Raw genomic sequence first — 18,394 nt, forward strand, 5'->3', positions numbered from 1 at the left:
GTTTGCGGGGTGCGGGTGTCCGGGGGAGGTTGCGGGTTCCCGGTGGGGTTGCGAGAGGCGGGTTGTGCAGATGCCGGCAGGGAGTTTGCGGGGTGCAAGTGCCCGGGTGGGTTGCTGGAGGCGGGGGGTTGCGGGTGCCCCGGGGGGGTTGCGGGTGCCCCGGAGGGGTTGCGGGAGGCGGGGTGTGCAGATGCCGGCAGGGAGTTTGCGGGGTGCGGGTGCCCGGGGGGGTTGCGGGTTCCCCGGGGGGGGTTGCGGATGCCCCGGAGGGGTTGCGGGAGGCGGGGTGTGCAGATGCCGGCAGGGAGTTTGCGGGGTGCGGGTGCCCGGGGGGTTGCGGGAGCCGGCGCGGGGGGGCCCCGCAGCCAATGAGTGCGGCGCGGGGGCGGCTGCGTGCGCGGCCGGCGGCGTGTTGCAGCCGGGCGGCGTGTGCGGGCCGGAGCGGCGGGCACGCAGCGCCTGTCCTCGCACCTGCAACCCCTTCCGACCCCCTTCCCCCCCCCTTTTTTTTTTTCTTTTTGGGTTTTTTTCCCCCTCCCCCACCCTTCGGTGCTTTTTTTCCCGTGGTTTTTTTTTTTTTTTTCCTCCCCCCTTCCTTTTTCCTTCTCCCCCCGCCCCCCCACCCCCCCCCCACTCCACCTTCCTGCGCTTTGCTCCGGGAAACGCTGGATTTTAAACCTCTCCCCGCCCGGCAGTGAGTGGGGAAGGAGGAGGAAGAAGACATGGCCCAGGCCAAAATGCACCACCCCGTCTCTTGGGTGATCTTCGCCGGGATGGCCGCGCTCCTCCTCTCCCAAGGTAGGGAATGCCGCGGGGGATGCAGCCCGGGCGGGCGGAGGATGCGCGGTCCCACGGCAGCACCCTCTGGGGGGCCGAGGAGGGGAGAATCCCCCCCAGAGCGGGGACGAGGTTACCCCAGGGCGGGAAGAGAGCTGGGAGAGGGTCTCCAGCCCGCTGTGAAGTTGCGGGGGGTGCGGATGCGGGTACGGCGGAGGAATTCCCGGTGCACCGAGCTCGAGGGGGGGGGTTGGCGGGGTGGACACTTCTCCCATGGCGTCCTGATTATTTTTGGGGGTGCAGAATGACTCTGCCATCCCAACATAATTCCTGCAGGATCAATGCATCCAACAGGCTGAGGGTCGGGGGTGTTCGGGGTTCCTCCGTGCGTCCCCCCGCCTTTGCTTTTCCAGCAAGGTCGTCCGAAAAACTCGGTGCAGCTCCGCTCCTGCCGGGCTGGGAGTTGGGAAGTCCTTACCCAGCCTGTCCCGGATGAGCATGGCTGTCCCCCCACCCGGGGGATAGTGCTTGGAGGGGAGGGGGGGCTGTGCGAGGGGAAAAAAAAAGAGCAAAAAGCGATGGGAAAAGGCGCGGGGGGAAGCGGCGGCAGGAGCCAGCCCCATCTGGCCGGGAGCGCCGAGCCTGTCAGCTCGCGTTAGGCTCCTCGCAGCCATCTGGAGGGGCTATGGGAGCGGGGTTTCCTCCGTGGGAGGAGAGGATGGAGCCGCATCCTGCCCCGGGCCGCCGCCGGAGCTCGGGATGCGCAGGGGGATGCGCCGGGGGGATGCGCCGGGGGGATGCTGCGCCGTGCGAGGCGGGCGGCTGGTTCCCGGGGCTCCGGTGCGGGATGCAAGCGCTCCTCGGGGGGATGGATGCACCCCCGGGTGGAATGCAGGCACTTCTCGGAGCATGGATGCACCCCCGGGGCGATGCGAGTGTTCCTCGGAGGGATGGATGCACCCTCGGAGGGGATGCAAGTATTCCACAGGGAGATGGATGCACCCCCGGGGGGGGGGATGCAGACGCTCCTTGGAGCATGGATACACACCCCCGGGAGGATGCAGGTATTCCTCGAGGGAATACTGCACGCCCGAGGGGGATGCAGACACTCCTGGCGGGGGAGGATGTAGGTTCCTCTGAGGACGGATGCACCCCGGGGGGGTCGATCCCTCTCCAGGGCCGGATCCAGCTGCCTTTGCGCTGCTCCGAGGGCTGGGAATAGGGTTTGGGCACCGCCGTGCCCGGCTCAGCCCTGCCTGATCCCGCCAGCCGAGGTCTCTGCAGCAGCGTTCGGGTGTGCTGTGCGGGGCGGGGGGCTGAGGTGTGAGCAGGGACAGCGACCGGACATCTCCCACCACAAACTTCTCTCTCCCGGGCACGCTGGGCCCGCTCCGGAGAGCCGCCCGTGCGGGATCGACCGGCGCGGGCTGTTTAGCATGCACAGCACACCCCGAGCACCGCTCCTCTTCGCCTTCCTCCCGCTCTCCCTCCTCTCCTTCTCCCAGGGTTGCTGCTTCCTGCTTGGCGTGCCGGCATCCCTGCATCCCGGGGGCTTCCCTGCGGCTGGGATCCCTGGCCCCCTTGGCTGCCCACCTCTGCGGGGTTGGGGCTCCCCGGGAGGGGGATGAAGCTGCCCCTTTCCCTCCTCACTCCCCCTGCCCAGAATTTGTGCTTCGTTTCTTTTATTATTTATTTCATTATTTTATTATTTCATTATTTTATTATTTCATTATTTTATTATTTCATTATTTTATTATTTTTTAATGCTTGCTTTGGGGCTTCTGACTTGGCTTCCTTGCAGTCTTATTCCCTGCCTCTGGTCATCTCTCCTGCTTCCTCTCCCTGCTCCCTTGAAAGCTTGTGGATCAGAAAGCAGTTGGTTTTTTATTTCTTTCTTTAGTATTTTTTTTAATTCTCCTGGGCAGCAGAGCCGTGGGGAGGAATGTGCTGCCTCCCCAAGCCTAAAATCCCCCGATTCTCTGCCTTCCAAGAGTCTGATGTGAGTGCCAGAAGTCCCTGAGTCACTGCTGGGATGAGGAAAAACAGGGATCCACCTTGTTCCATGGTCTGAGGGGGGGGACCCATGGGGTGCTGGGTGAAATATTGCACAGGGCAACCTTTGGCAGCCAAAACCTTGGGCCTTTTTTGGGCTGGGAGATACTGGAGGGAAGGAGTCCCTTCTTGCATAATTGTATTTAAGAGTCATTAAAAACTAAAAAAAAACACCTAGCAAAAATAATTTTGAATTTTGGCGCAAACCTTTTAAGGGAGTTTTGAGAAATTTGAGGTCATTCACCCCAAAGGTAATATAGAAAAATCAACAGTAATGTTCTGCTGCTTCATTAGTTCTTCTGATATTCACAGTATTTTTTGGAATATTTAAGTTTTCTCCTTTCATTTGGTGTCCAGAAGTGGAGCTGGTTTGTGTTGGAAAATGTGAAAATTATTGTTCTGCAGGAAAAAACCCGTGCTTTGCACAAATCTCCTCCAAACAGCTCCAGAGACATGTGCTGCCCTCTGCAGCAGCCCATCCATCCTCCAGGTCATTTCCCTATTTACAGCCAAACAAACAATAAGAAAAGTGGTTTGTGAGTGTTCTCGAAAGGAAAGCAGAGCGTGAAGTGGGTAATTCAGAAGTGTTTGACCACCTGCACTTGTGCAAACATCTGTAGGTCCTCCAAGTCCTGCAGATTCGCTGTCGGATTTGTGGAATTGTGGCCCTGAAATGGGAGCTGTTGAGTGTTGTGTCCGTCAGGAAGGAGCCCTCTGAGCCCTGGAATGTCCAGAGTGGTTGGACATCATGGGAGCTGTTGGGTGTTGGTGCTGGAGAGCAAGGCCAGGGAGCTTGGCTTGGATTCTCCATCCCCTTGGGAATGAGGTGGAGGTGTCCGTTGCATCAACTCATGGAAAAGACAGAGGTCCAGCCACAAGTTGGGAAGGGTGGAGGCTGCAAGGGCTGGGATGGCCCCGGGCATTGGGAAGTGAGTGGCTGTTTGGCAACACAGCTCTCATTGTGTGTGCTCCGTGTCCTCTGGGGCAGTTTTAAATAGCAGCAAGGAAAATCCTGGATATCCCTAAACGGGCACCCAGCAGCAGCATTTTCTCTTCCCTCTTTCCCTGTTTGAAAGGAAAGGGGTGGTCTTGCATGTGCCTGGTCTCCCTGACCCACAGCCCACATGGAATCCTCGAGGAAGAGGCAAAACCCCCCACCCCAGCAGTCAGGAGGGGGAGAGCCGAGGGAACTCTTTCCTCAGCCGCACAGAAAAGGATTAACCAGGCTAAAAGGTCATAGAAGATTTAGCTGGGCCTTTAGCATCAGTAAGCCAAGAATTATGGGAATTTGATTTACAAATTAGCATAAAGACCTTATTCTAATAAGCATGGAAGCTGAAATAGGTATGTAAAATAAAAGCATACATCAACATCCTGCACGGAGCGTTCCTCATCCCAGAGAATTATTGGCTCGGTCGATGTGGCTGGGATGCAGATAATTCCCAAACTGAGACACAGGCTGTGCTGGTGTGTGATGGAAAGGCTGGATCTGGCCTGGAGACACATCCACAGGGAGGAGAGGCTGGGTATTTCCCCTCGGGAAGGGCAGGATTTGGGATCACCAGCTGGGCTGGGGCTACGCGTCCCAGAAGGACTTTCCCTGGGTGGAGGCGGGAGGGGAGACCTTCTGGCAGTTCCTGCAGAAGGGTAATTGCACTAATGAATGTGTATAAGAAAAATTAGGTGTATCGACACCTTTTTGTGAATCCCTGGATTTATTGTTCCTCGGGAAAAATATTAGATGTGGTTAATAGTTACCGTGCGGGTCAATAAAATGTGATATTCACCCCAACAACAGAAAATGGCTATTTAATAGGTAATAACAGTAATAATCAATACCTCCACAATTAGATAACCCAGTTATATGCAGTACATAAAAGGAGGAGAATGAACTCCAGTTGCTGGCTGGCCGGATTTGGAGTGTGGCTGAACATCCGTCATTCCCGCTAATTCCAGGCGGAGCCGTAAGCAGGTACCAGCACCTCTGGAAATCAGGCCACCACGTGGGATTAATTGGCTAATTTTTAAGCCTCAGTGAAGCAAACAGGAACCTGAGGAGACCTTTGCCACTGGAAAACAGGTTGTGTTGTGCAAAGCCCTGGGATGGCACCCAAAAATGTTTGGGATTTTGGGCTGGGCGGTGGAGTTGCAGGCGGGGTTTTCCACGGGAATTTTTGTGGGAGCATCCCTGCACTGAGCTGGTTACACAGCAGGGGATTGGCAGGATATGGCAAGGACTAAAGTTGTTGTAATGGCTCTATCCAAAAAGTTGCTGTGTGTAGTGAGTAACCTCAGAGTTGTGGGGGACGTGGGCTGGAGTTGGTTTGTGTTGTAGCTACAACAGATTTAGGAGCTCCAGTTGTGGACTGGACGTATGTGAGGTCCCATAAATGCTGACACATATCAGGATGTTGTTTGCTGTTCACAAAATCTAGGTATGAACAAGGTGCCTGTGGTTATTTAAAGTGGGAATGTGAGGAGGCAAAAAAGCATCATGTCATATGTTCATGGCAAAGGTTTGGAGTTGCAGCTTGGACTTGGAGTTGAGCTCTTGGCTTCAAACAGGGTCCAAAATGAGCAAAGTGCTGGATTTTGGGATTCTATAGTGGAAGTCCAAGGTGGTGTGGGACTGCTCTGCCATTCCCACATTTGGGATGGGCCTCCCTGACTGGTCAAGAGGAAGTAAATACCATTTGGATAAGCAGGTGGGAGCTGTGAGCTTGGAAAAAACCTCCTCTGGTAAAATCAAACTTCTGAAGCAACACAGGGACCATCCCTCTGTACAAGACTTTGCTGCTGGATGCTCTGGAGGCTGCACCCGGGTTTGGAACATCCTTGTGCTTAGCAAAAGCTACTTTTTCTTTTCCATGTAGGCATTTTGACCAGCATGATAAATAACCCTGGCTCATAGTTTTTCTGCCTTCCTCTGACGGAGACAAGCACAATATTGGAAGTTCCACAAGATTGGAACTGTCTCCTTTGTGTATTTTTCTTGCAGTTTTCACTTAAAAATACCCATATTGTGATTTCCCCCTCCCTCTCCCCCCCCATTTTAGTTTTTCCCTATGGGGAAAAGATTGATCAGTTGACAGATCTGGGTCAGGTTGGTGAGCAGGGCTCTCTGTTTGCTGTGATAAAGTGGGATGGAGGTGGATGGGGAGAGCTCTGCTTCCCATGCAGCTCCAGCCAGACAGAGGGGGGGCACTCCAGCTTTCTCACAGCTTGAGAAACACCTTGTGGGGAGTAAATATTTGGCCGTGCAGATCAGGAAAAAACTCTCATTCGTGTTTGGTTTTGCTTCCCAAACTTCAGTAGTGGCAAGAAAGGGCAGGATTTTCCTTGCTTGTTCCCCAGTTAAGGGTCATCTTTCAGAGCAGAGCTTTAAAGAGGGGAAAAGTGAATTTTTTAAGCATTACTGGTCATTCTCCTTTGATGGATGGTGGCAAATATCCCGTTAGACTCAGTGGGACCCAAACCTGATCCATCTCAGGTGTTCATGGCAAAGGCTTGGAGCTGCAGCTTGGACTTGGAGTTGAGCTCTGGGTTTCCAGAAGGTGCCAAAATGAGCAAGGTGCCAGCTTTTGGGATTCTGTAGTGGCAGTCCAAGCCCTAGTGCTGTGCCCCATGGCCAGCCAGCATCCTGCACCTCAGCATATGGGGTTTTCATGCCTTTAGTAGCTTCTGTAGGCAAAAAAACAGGCTGAGAGAGCTGGGGTTGGTCAGCCTGGAGAAGAAAAGGCTCTGGGAGACTTGAGAGCCCCTTCCAGTGCCTAAAGGGGCTCCAAGGGAGCTGGAGAGGGACTTTGGACAAGGACCTGGAGGGACAGGACAAGGGGGAATGGCTTCCCATGGAGACAAGGCAGGGTTAGATGGGATATTGGGAAGGAATTCTTATCTGTGAGGGTGGTGAGGCCCCAGCACAGGTTGCCCAGAGAGGCTGTGGCTGCCCCATCCCTGGAAGTGCTCAAGGACAGTTGTTTGCTCCAGACAAGGCTTGGAGCAACCTGGTGTAGTGGAAGTGTCCCTGCCCATGGCAGGGGGTGATGGCACTGGATGAACTTTAATGTCCCCAAACCATTCCGGGATTCTATGAAAACTCAGGATTACAAGGAGTGATCTCTCTGTCACTGCCTCCCCCGGGGCACTCCAACCCTTCCAGCCCTTCCGAGGGTGCTGGTGCCTCCTCCAGTCATCCCACCTCTGCTGCTCCTGGAACGTTTGGAGCCGTGGCCACCTCCCTCCCTGCTCCTTCCCGAAGCAGCACCTTGCTCTTGGTTAATAATAAATCAGAGGTGCTGCCTTTGCTGGGCTCTGCTCTCTGCCGCCGGGAAGGATATCATGGATTTTTGATGCGCTCAACAGTTAATATGTGTAATGCTGAAAGCTGTTGTAAATTAATTGACCCCTTGACCCCCTTGTCCTGTTGACTGTTCCCACTAAAGACAGTGTTCAGTTCTTGGCATCCTCACCCCCCCCGTTTTCCCTTCCTCCAACTCCCACATGCTTCGCTTACTAATCAGGGGCAGCCGAAAAAGGAGCTGTGGCTCCAAAAAGCTTTGTAGCAGCTGGGTGGGGAATCCAGGATCCCTGGTGGTTGGAGTATTTCCTTTAAAGCACTGATGGAAGCGGACACAGCATCCTCTGCCTTTCCATGAGGACGATGGGGACAGAGGGATGAAGGTGCTGCCAGGCTAAAAGGTCCTGGAGCAGCACTGAGGACCCTCTGGAGGTGGGTGGAAGGTGGAAGGATGTTCAGCACCTCGTGTGAGGCACCTGCTGAACTGTGGCTCATACCAAGTGCTCACTGTTGGAGCCGTGGTGGGTCTGGCTTGGAGGAACGATGGGAGCGGGTGGTCAGCTGGAATTTTATGGGAAATAACAGAAAAAGATCCCAGAATATCTCGAGTTGGAAAGGAGCATAAAGATCATCAGTTCCAACCCCTGCCCTGGGCTGGGACACCTTCCACTAACCCAGGTTGCTCCAAGCCCCATCCAGCCTGGCCTTGAGCACTTCTAGAGATGGGGTCTTTTCCTGGATATTGCTGAGCATGGGGAAACCCTGATTTAGGTTGGGAAGGAGCTTAAAAAACCACAAGTGCTCAGCCCACGGGGCCGGTTCTCATCCTCCCGTGACTCCCAGTGGGAGACAGCAGCTGCTGAGGAGTGGGAAATGCCACAGGAAATTGTGCAACATTAGCAACCAAGCAGAGTGTTTTAGGCTTTTCTGATTCCAAAATGAAGTGGAAAAGTACAATCGCAAATTCCCATTGAAAGTAAATTCTGGGAAAAGCGAGGATCGATTTTTTGAAGCGGTTTTTTTTTCATGTTCGGATTCGGAGCTTTATGTACCAAGTTGGGAAGTGATTTCAAACAAAACAGAAAGAGCTCCGAAGGCCACATTCCAGCGCTATCAAAGAGCCTGGAGTCTCCAGCCTCGTTCCATTTTGTATTGTTATTTCTTCAAAACAGATCCTCTGCTAATGTTTCCATTTTACCAGAAACGGAATTCTTGATTTAAAGAACCGGTTTGAAAGCCAAACCTGACCCGCCTCGCTGGAAGCATGACTAGCCCTCGAAGCAAAGCAAGGTTCATTAATACCATAATATTCTCTCTCTTTTTAAGTGTTTTGGGCTTTTTTTTCCCCCTCTGGTAGGAGTTATCTGGTGAACAGCACTAAGCTCCCGGGTCGGTTTGGGTGGTTTTAGCTTTTATTCCCTTTCTGCAGGACAGATGGTATTTAGAGATCAGAGGGTGCCTCCGTTAGACTTTTAGTTTTCCAAAGTCAATTCCCAAAGCCAGCACCAGCGTTTTGATAGTGGGCCAAGGCACAGGAGAGCAGCAGGGCTGGCTGGCACGAGGTGAATTTGGATTTAGGATGAATGACATCTCTCTTAATGAAGCCCTTTCAGGAACAAAGCTGGCGAGGAGCAGGATCCATGATCCATTAGAGGCTGGGATAGTGGTGGAGCCAAAACCTCCTTGTCATTGAGGACAACATGAAAAAAAAAGTGTATTATTTATTGTTTACTCTTTGTACCACTTTTCTGCACGTCAGCGCTTCCCATTGTGTGTTTTGGGCTTCAAAACCTGACATCACATTAGACACCGTCTCCAAAGCCCCCAAATAATGCATATAAACTATGATTATTCCTTCTGATCCACTTGTGTTTATGTAAATGGCTGGAAAAGCGGTTTTCAGCTTATTTCGGGAGCTTAAGGGATTCATACCAAGCCTATTATTGAAAAATCAGAAAGTGAAAAGCAACTTCTGAGACGAGGAATTAGCAACTCAATGGCAGCGTGCGTTCCGCGGGATCCGGCTGCGCTGCGGATGGGAATTCCCTCGGGAGTCAAAAACCCAACACGTGGCAACAGGTTGAGGGGCTTTGCAGGGAGCAGGGACTCGGGGGAGGTTTGGGGTGAAGCCAGAGGGGTGAGGGGCTGGAGAGGGAGTTGGGGTGCAGTAATTGGTGGTGGGATTGTGTCAGGTTTTGTGGTGGATGATGGGAGGGCATTGCTGCCTTCAAAATCCACCAGGCACCTGGGGATAACCCTGGCTCTGTGTCCTTCATCCATGAGTGGATCCTGGAAAGGGGCTGACGGTGCTTGGCAGCACCTGTGTACCCCCAGTGTGGCTATTCCTGCTCCTTCCAAGCCTTTTCCCTCAGGAGAGGTGGGATGAGCTGCAGATCCTCTTTGGGCTCCAACCCCTTCCAACCAGCCCTGCAGCAGCTCATCCCTCCTCTCCTGCTGCCGTTTTTTTTCCCTGGTTCGGTCCCTTTCCCCCTTCCTTATGTTAATTTCCCACCTGAGCACCAAGTACTTTATAAATAGCAAATCTGAAATGAATTTCCTAGCAGCAATCATTATCTCCCTCGACAGCCATTAAACATTCACACAAGCAGAGCAAAATGACAAAGGGGATTGATTTTTACAGTATGTTGGGGGGGAGGCAGGAGAAAGGAAATATGTTGACAAGGCTTTTTTTTTTTTCCCCCTTATTTCCCCCTCTCTCCCCATTCTCCCCTCCCTTCCACATCCCCTGCCTTGAGGAATTTAAGATCACTCTTTTTTTTGGAGGGCGGGTTGGGAGAGGATTGGAGAGGGCGAAGTTGGAAATAAACGGCGATAAATTAAGAAAATAAGGGGAAAACCAAAAAGCAGCAAGCTCTGTTCCCTTCTTCCCTGGAGCAGCGAGCTCCATTCCCTGCTCCTCCAGCCCCTGGAAGCCTCGCTCCCATCCGTCGGCTGCGTACAACTGGTAAACATGAAGTTGGTTCTGTGGCCCCGGCTGTTGAGATGAATATGTCAGAGTTAATGCCTCTGAAGATGGAGGGGTGGGCTGGAGGGGAAGGGGGGGGCCCCAATCTCGGAGCCTGCTCAGCAGAATAAATGTGTTGATGCAATCGTTGGGAGCCGCTGCCGAATGAGGCACTGTAGCTGAAAATTTAACTTTGATTTCAATTTTCATATTTGTCAGCAATAATTAGATTCAAGAAATGTTTTTGCCGCTGTTCTAAAATACTAATAAGTAGGAGCCTTTGTAGTCTGGCTAATGGAGCCTTTTTTTTCCTAGTGGGCTAGAAAAATTCCATTAAAGGGGAAAGTCATACTATATTACCATGCTTCAACATGCATTGACTCCGCTGCCACAGGAATATCTGTGCCAGGAAACAGTGTCCCTGCTTCCAGCTGCTGGAGAGTGGGCTTAGGACTGGTTGGGGCTTCCCAGGGAGCAGGAAAGGCTGGAGGGGACCCCCTACATCCAGTTGGCTGGGGGGTGATGCTCTTTGGGGCACCAGGAAGCTTTCAAAGTGCCCGTGGGATGATGTTCCAGTGGTGGCCTGGCTCTCAGCCAGCTGGCTCCGGCAGGATTTTTTGGTGTTGCCATTTCCCCTTGGGTTTAAAGCCTTGGATCAATGAGGAATCTCCCCTTGGTCGCTCTGCCAAAGGCAGAGAGCCCCTTGTCTCCCTGCCCACCCTGTGGGGTGGATTTCCTTGGCAGCTCATGCCAGGTTTTATCACGGAGCGATGCCGGTGAGGGCAGGGATATTAAATTTGCTGGCGATACGCACAGCAAATGGGGGAAGCTCTAAGTTGTGTCATTCTCAAGTTACTTCAGCCTATTAAGCAAACAAAAGCACTTGTGGAGTGAGAAATGGAAATGGCCAACGCGGCCCGATTAATCCTGGATGTACAATTCCATTAATAAGCCAGCTTTTAATAGGTGGTTCTTTCCAGGAGCTGCTGGGACGAAGAATTGATGTATTCACTGTAATTGTATTTCAACTAATAGGATCGGGAGAAAATTGTATGGAGAACTTGTTCCTTTGCCACCATTTTCCAATCAGTTGAAATAATGCAGGAGAGCCCAGCAAGGTAATGAGACTTAAATCTAAACAGGAGTATTTTTAATTTCTGTGCAGGGGATTTTGGCTTGTGCTTTTGCTTCCCTGTAGAGTGAACAGAAACCCACTCAGTGGGTTTCTACCCACAGCAGCGGGGAGGAGAAGTGCTGGAGGAAATGGGGATCCCAATCCCGATGGAATTGCCCAGTGGCTGGATTCTGGGGCTGCTGTCTCAGCTGGGTGCTGGGAGTTGTGGCTGCTGGTGCAGAGCTGTGCCAGGTCTGGGAGCCTCCAGCCTCCCTTCTGAATTCTAAAGGGGTGTGTGTCTGGATGCCCAGGAACGGGACTGCCCCTCTGGCATCTCAGCCAGAGCTTTTGTTCCTGTCATTGGCAGGAGAGGAGCCTTCCCCCTCCACAGTCGATGTGGTTCACTGGGAGAGCTCATTAACGAGCCTCAGGTCCTCGCTCCATTCATCCCATGTTTATTCAGACCCTCCATCCCAGGGCTCTGACACTTTGCTGATCCTCCCTTTCCAGCGAACTCCCACGAAAACCCACCTCCTGCTCTGGGGAGCAAACCCCCCTGTGTGGCTGTGCCTCTGGGTCCCTGGGAGATGCAGGGAGGGATTTGGGCTTTAATCCCCGAGCATCTCTCCAAGAGCTCTTGAAATAGTGATACCCTTGGTACAACACTGCAAATCCCAGGCAGGCTGGGTGGCTCAGCACAGCAGTGCCTTGGGATGCAGATCTCCATAATATCCTTGCAATGGTGGAATAATGCACGTTAAAGCAAAGGAAATATTAACGTAGGAGCTGCCAAAATCCATGTGGCCCCTGATTATTGCAGCTGTGGCTTTGCCAGGAGAAGTTTGCAGCCACTTTTGGTCTCTTCATCGCTGGTTCGGGGCTGTTTGTTTTTCACTCCTCCTCCCTATTTGTATGCAAGCTCTGACCCTGCTTTGGTAAAAGGCTAGAGAGTAAATAGAAAGGGGAGGGGGAAAAAAAAGGCAAGGAAAAAAAAATGAAGGCACAATTCAGCTCAAATCCCTGAGGGAACAGATGTGATTGCCTTCCAGAAATGGCTCCAATAAGGCCAGAAAGGAATATTGCTTTTATAGCTTTTGGGATATAAAACATTTAGAAAATGTGATTGAGTGGCAGTGCCTAATTTATCATTTACCCATTTCTCTATCCACCCAAACAGAGGAGTATCTTCAAATGGACTCACTGCCACTTTTTTTTTTGGCTTTTTGCCTCTTTCCTGTGTGTGACACACATGAAAAGCCATGTTCCCTTGCACGCCCAGCCATGTGCATGCACACACAGGCACGTGTTCCCCCACGCTCCTGGCTCCTTGTCCCTGTGCCTGTGTCATGGATTTATCATCGTTCTGCTAAGCACTCAAACTCCTGTGGCTATTTATAATTAATGCTCAGAAACCTGCCAATCCATTTAATGACACTAGGAGGTCACGGCCTCCCTTATAGCTTCCCATTAATCATCATTAGAACAGTTCTGGGTTTTTTACGTTCTTTTTAAATGTTAATTCACCTTTATAATGCTGCTCTCAGCTCTGACTGCAAAGGGATACTCTGCAGTCACTCCAGACTGTCTTGCGAGTGTGTGCAGGTGAAAGGCGCAGTGGGACAATTGCACTTGATAAAGTCTCTTGGATATCTCCCGCTGGAATGAATTACACTCACAAACTCTGCCAGATGGGATTTCTTCACTGCCCTCTGCTGCCGGCTCCTGGCAGCGATGCTGGCGCAGCTCCCTCCCTCCCGGCTCCATCCCTCGGGTGCCACCGAGCCCCTCGCCATCCCTCCTCACCTGCAGAGACCCCTGCGCTGCTGGGAACCGTAAAATCAGGGAATCCTGGAATGGTTTGGCTTGGAAGGGAGCCTAAAAATCATCTAGTTCCGTGTGGCACGTGGCTCCTGAGTGGAATAAGCTCCTCGACGCTGGCACGGAGCTCGGCAAAGCCTTGTCTGCTCTGCCAGGCTGTGCTCGGGCACGTCTTCACAGGGCAGATTTCGGTGGTGTAAGGTGGGCTCACACGGGGTTTTACAGGTTGTGGTTGTGTCTCGGTTTGGGTGGAGCATCAAACTCATTCCTCGTGAAGGTTGACAAAAATCCCAGCTCCCAGGGGCAGGGCTGCTCACAGCAGCGAGTCCAACTCCTCTTCCACGGGAAGCAGGAGCCCTCCAGCGCTTTCCCTGCATCCCAAAGCTCCCTCTGTCGTCGTCACAGCCCCTGGGAGCCGATGCCCTGGCACAGTGTGGGGGATCAGCAGCGATGTCAGGAGGCAGCTGGGAGGAATGAAAGCTCTGGGTGTGATCTGGTACCTTTGGCAAGCAGCAATTCCTCTTCAGTAGCCCTCTCCTGGCTTGAGGGAGCAATCATCCCTCTCCAAAGTCAGTCTGTGCCTGCCATTGACAGGAGCGGTTCCAACGCGGTGTCTGATCCGGGTTGGGGTGTTGATCCTCTTGGGAATGGTTCCACAGTGGGGTGGTGTAAGACATGGTGCTGTGTGAACTGGTTCTCTGACAGAGCTCCTGGAGACTTGTCACAGGCCTGGGTGACAAACCTGCAGCTCATCCTGTGACTCTTTCTCCATGTTCATCCAGGAGGGGAGGAGGCACCACTGACACCCAGCCCGTGCCATGGGAAGCACACACAGCCCCCCGTGGGCTCAGGGTGGGTGAAGGTTCATGCTGACCTTTCTTTTTGGGTGAAATAGGATCGCTCCTGCCCCTCTGGGGACTTCTGGTCTGGGTGAGAGCCGAGCCCAGCCCCGTTTCTCTGAGTAAATACGCCAGCAGCATTTGGCTTAATGAACTGTGGCTTTTAATAAATGGCTCTTATCTTGCTGAAGTGCTGCTAAATTGTCAGGATTTAAAATTAGCCTAATAGATTTGTGGGCGATGTTTTATTCACTGGGTAGTTGGAAGACGACAGTGAGAGGGGGAGAGATGGCTCCACCCAGTTCTCCCTGAATTATACACGAGTTATTTATTTGTTTGGGCCGAAGGGGAAATGTTCTGGATTAATGTGCGATGCCTCAGCACCTGACTTAATGAGAATTTAGAGACCTATCCCAAACTGATAGTCTCCAATTAATCACTTGGTGGCCCCTCTGCTTTGCTGTCCCGGGGATATATTTTTCATAGTGGTGGTTGGGTTGTGGTACCCACTGTTGCTTGCCAGGAAAAGGGGATGGAGATGGACTAGGGAGGGTTTTGGGTGCTCTGGTGGCTTCCAGGACAACATCTTGCAGCTTTGCCCCATGTTGATGTGGAAATAGAGCCCATATATCTCTGTCTATACCATCTATACCTGTGCAACTTGAGTTCTCGAGCCTAAAGTTGAACTTGCTCAGCTTCTTATATATCCTGTGAACTTCCATGAGCCGCCTTGCCTTAATTTCTTTTGGCAACATGGAGCTGGTTGTGATCCTGTTGACAGTTTGGAGACATATGGAGAATCGAGGCAGAACAGTGTTTTATAATAGAGTGATATGGGAACTGGTTGGGATGAAAGATGCCAGGGAAATGTCAATCACTATCATTATCCTAACAAACTGCTGTACCTGCAGAGATAATAATAATATTTAGCAATTATATGGCACCTAACAAGCTCAAACAGCACAGACTGGAGCTAATTAAAGATCCCAAGACTTCCTTTGGATGGGTGTTTTCCCGAGAGTGTGGACCAGCTTCTCCTCAGAGTCTTTTGTGTGAAGCTAAAGGCACTTCTTTCCCATTTCACAGGTAGGGGAAGGTGATTGTGCTGGAAATGCCCAGTGAGGACTCTCAGGGAGGGTGGTGGGATCAATCCTGGCACTGGATTGGGCTGTTGGCTCCATTTTGAAGAGCGTTGAGTGGCCTTGACTTGATGCCCCAGGTGGCCAGAGGTGTTTAGATGCATTGATGTGCTTATTGTTCGTCCTTTATGAAATCAGGGAGACTTTGGGAGCTGGACACCCCCAAGAGGACCCCCCAGCATCCCGTGGAGAGGCAGAGGTGATGCTGCAGATGGTTTGCAGGGCTGGATGGTCAGGGGGACCTTTTCTCCTGTGTCCTCCTGTCTTGCTGGGCTGCTGCTGTTTCCCTCTTGGTTCATGAATTCTCCATCCCTCTTGACCGAGCTGTGTCCCAAGAAAGCTCTCTGGAGGGTGGCACATCCACCAACACCCCAGGTTTGGCTGGGTCATCCAAGATCACAGCGATGGAAAGCAAGACTTCCAGCATTTCCACACTGATGAGGTTCTCACCTCACCCTTTCCAAGAGCAGCAGGTGAAACCCTTCATGGCTGCTTGGATCCATCTGCGCTCCTTGACCCCTGCCCAGCTCCAGCCCTGGGAACCAGCAGCGTCCCCGTGACACTGTGAAGGTCAGCCTTGGTGTCTGAAGTGGGGCTGGTAGTAGCAATGCACGATGCACAGTGTCAGCCAGAAAGGAAATATTGTATATAAAAGATAAGGTTTTTTTTTCCCCCCTTTCTCGTGGCAGAGGAACAAGGCACCGGGTTCATTTGGCATTCATAAAGTCTTGCTTTGGAAACGCCTTTAAGTACTGCTGAGGGAGACTTGAAGGAGCGTGTTTGAGAGTCAAATGCACATCTCCTTGGGCTCTCCTTTCATCTGCTTTAAAAAACACAATCTTTTTTTTAATCTTTTTTTTTTTTTTTCCCTTTTCCCCCTCTGTAAAAATACTAATCTTCTCCACCAGCAGCAGACACCCAGGGTGCAGGAGCTCGGCAATTAGCTCAGTGAACAGAACAAGAGAGGAGCAGAGGGAAGGGGGGACTCAGCCAAGGACCAGAGGATGCAAAATCCTGCCTGCTAATTAGGAGGCAGCCCAGGATGGGGCCTGCTTAATTCAGGGGCTAAGTCGCCGTGTGTGTCGTCCACCCGGGTGGCAACACGTTCCTCTGTCATCCTCTGGGCTGACCTTTGGCTGAGGGGAAGAACCAGCAGGGAATTTGGGGCTCGGTCTGGACCTGAACCCACGTGGTGGAAGGTTCAGGGAGGATGAGGTGAGGATCACAGGGTCACGGGATGGGGAAGGTTGGAAAAGACCTTTCAGATCATCGAGTCCAACCATCAGCCCAGCACAGTGTTCGGCACTAACCATGTCCCCAAGTGCCACGTCCACATGTTCATTGAACCCTTCCAGGGATGGGGACCCCACCACTGCCCTGGGCAGCCCCTTTCCAGGAAGAAATTTTCCCAAAATCCAACCTGAACCTCCCCTGGCACAGCTTGAGGCTGTTTCCCCTTGTCCTGTCACTTGTTCCCTGGGAGCAGAGCCCAACCCCCCCCACCTGACTCCAGCCTCCTGTCAGGGAATTCTAGGGAACGAGTAGAGGTTTGTGCACTACCAACAGCAGCTTTGGGAAGCAGAGAGGATTTAGGGACAGACTGTGACCACAGAACCTGCCTGGGCACCCCAGCAACTGAAAGTTGCAACAACCCAATTTCACAGGTACAAGTTCTCTCCAATACTTACTCCTGGGTTTTTTTTTTTTGATCCAGGATGGGCAGTGCCTGGATATACTGTGAGACAGCCAGAAGAACCCTCTTGGTGGAGCTTAATCTCAATTCTGTCACACAGGGGATATGATTTAATTACACTTACATTCTTCATGTAAGAATCACAGGTCCCGTGAGCTGAGGGGTCAGTTTGAGTTCCTCAGAGGAGGCAGAGCTGCCTCCAGTTTGGCTGGATTTCCAACCTAACAACAGTATTCCCAGCTCCAAGCTGGTCACGAGTCGCTCTTGGGAGAAACACGTGGAGGTTTTGGCCCGAGTCCTCCTCGGACTCTTGGCTGACACGTGGAGAGAAGTGTCCATCCTCCAGAGGCTGGGCTTTCCCTGCAGAGTCCTCGTGCTGGATGTCACGTCAGCGCGGAAATTCAGCGGATGATTCCTGTTATCCTCGCAGGAGCTGAGACAGAAGGAGAGAGATGAAAGCAACAAGAGTTGTCATCAGCCAACCCCCTTCAGATTGTGAAGTGTCACATGGGCAGAAGTTCAGCTCAGCCTCTTCTTTTGGCTGGAACTTTCCTCGTCCTTGAAGCCTCTCTCCTTCGCTCTTCACTTGAGGGAAGGGAATTTACTGCGATGAAATGTGTTGTCTTGTGGCTTTTTATGAAAACAGCACATGTCACTGCCCCTGTTTCCTGGAGCCAAAGGATGTGGCTGGATTTCAAAAAGAAAAGGACTGGATGATTTCATTATTGCTAACAACTGTTCCCACCAAGATAAGGGCGGTCTAATCACATTCCCTGTGCAGAAATACCAAGGGAACCAAAAGGGAACGTTTCCATTTGATTTTCCACGTTGTCTTCTGTGTTTTGGTCCTCTTTGGTGCTGTGCAGTGCCAGGAGCAGGCTGGGAGGCTGGGGGGGTTTGGGGGCCAGTCGAGGCCGCAGCAGTGGGGGGGTGTCAGGGTTATCAGGGCTGTCCCAGGTTGGGGCTGCTCTGCCAGCAGCTGCCTTGATTCATGGATTCATTTCTCTGCCTGCAAGCAGGGCTTCATTTCCACATCCCCAGCTCCACTCGAGGAGTCTGAACCAATGATGGAAGCTGAGCACTGAGCAGAGTGGGAGTTTCCAGCCTTTTTTTTCGATTTGCAAATCACCCAGAAGAAAAGTGCCACCTCCCTCATAAAAAAAAAAAAAAAAAAAAAAGAAATCAGAGCTTGTGGCTAATAAATTTGCTTCTCTTAATTACGTTTTGCAGGCTCCTGACGCAGATCCCCCTGAGGACTGATCCATAGCTGCAAATTCCCTCTGCAGTGAGCACGCTCCGTCTTAAAATGCCGGGAGGTGATGTTGACCCAGGGGCAGGGGGAGAGCAGGGCCAAGATTTTGTCTGTGCCCTCTAACACGCTCCACTTCTGCCTGCAAGGACTTGGCTGCCCTGAGTCCCCACTGCAGCGGTTCCTGTCGCAGGGAAGGAGCTCTCAAGGCTTTGATTTGCCTCGTAGCAAGAGATAACATTATCATCTCGTCCTTTAATGATTTGAGGACGGGCTATTTTTCACATCAGCTTCTCCATCTCGGTAGCCCTGACTCTGCCGCGGGTGGGTAACGCACAAATCAGCGCGAGCGAGGGGATGAAGTAACTCAGTCTTCCTCCTCACCCTCTCCTTATTTGCGTGCCCCCAGCACTCAGGAGCTTGGGAAAGGCACTAATTGATGGATCCCATC

The 18,394-nt window shown here is 52.2% G+C and overlaps 1 protein-coding gene across 1 annotated transcript in view; it reads left to right on the forward strand.

Annotated features, from left to right (window-relative positions):
• Window positions 1–598: 598 nt before the first annotated feature.
• Window positions 599–18,394, forward strand: part of LOC127482320 (protein CEPU-1) — a 353,430-nt gene continuing 335,634 nt past the window's right edge. Inside the window, exon 1 of the mRNA XM_051812518.1 lies at window positions 599–798. Coding sequence (XP_051668478.1) covers window positions 723–798 — 76 coding nt within the window. The 5' untranslated portion in view covers window positions 599–722. The remainder of the gene's footprint in view (window positions 799–18,394) is intronic.

Source organism: Manacus candei, unplaced genomic scaffold, assembly GCF_025592945.1.
Source record: "Manacus candei isolate 608988 ecotype Guabito, Panama unplaced genomic scaffold, ASM2559294v1 h1tg000086l, whole genome shotgun sequence".
Taxonomy (NCBI): Eukaryota; Metazoa; Chordata; class Aves; order Passeriformes; family Pipridae; genus Manacus; species Manacus candei.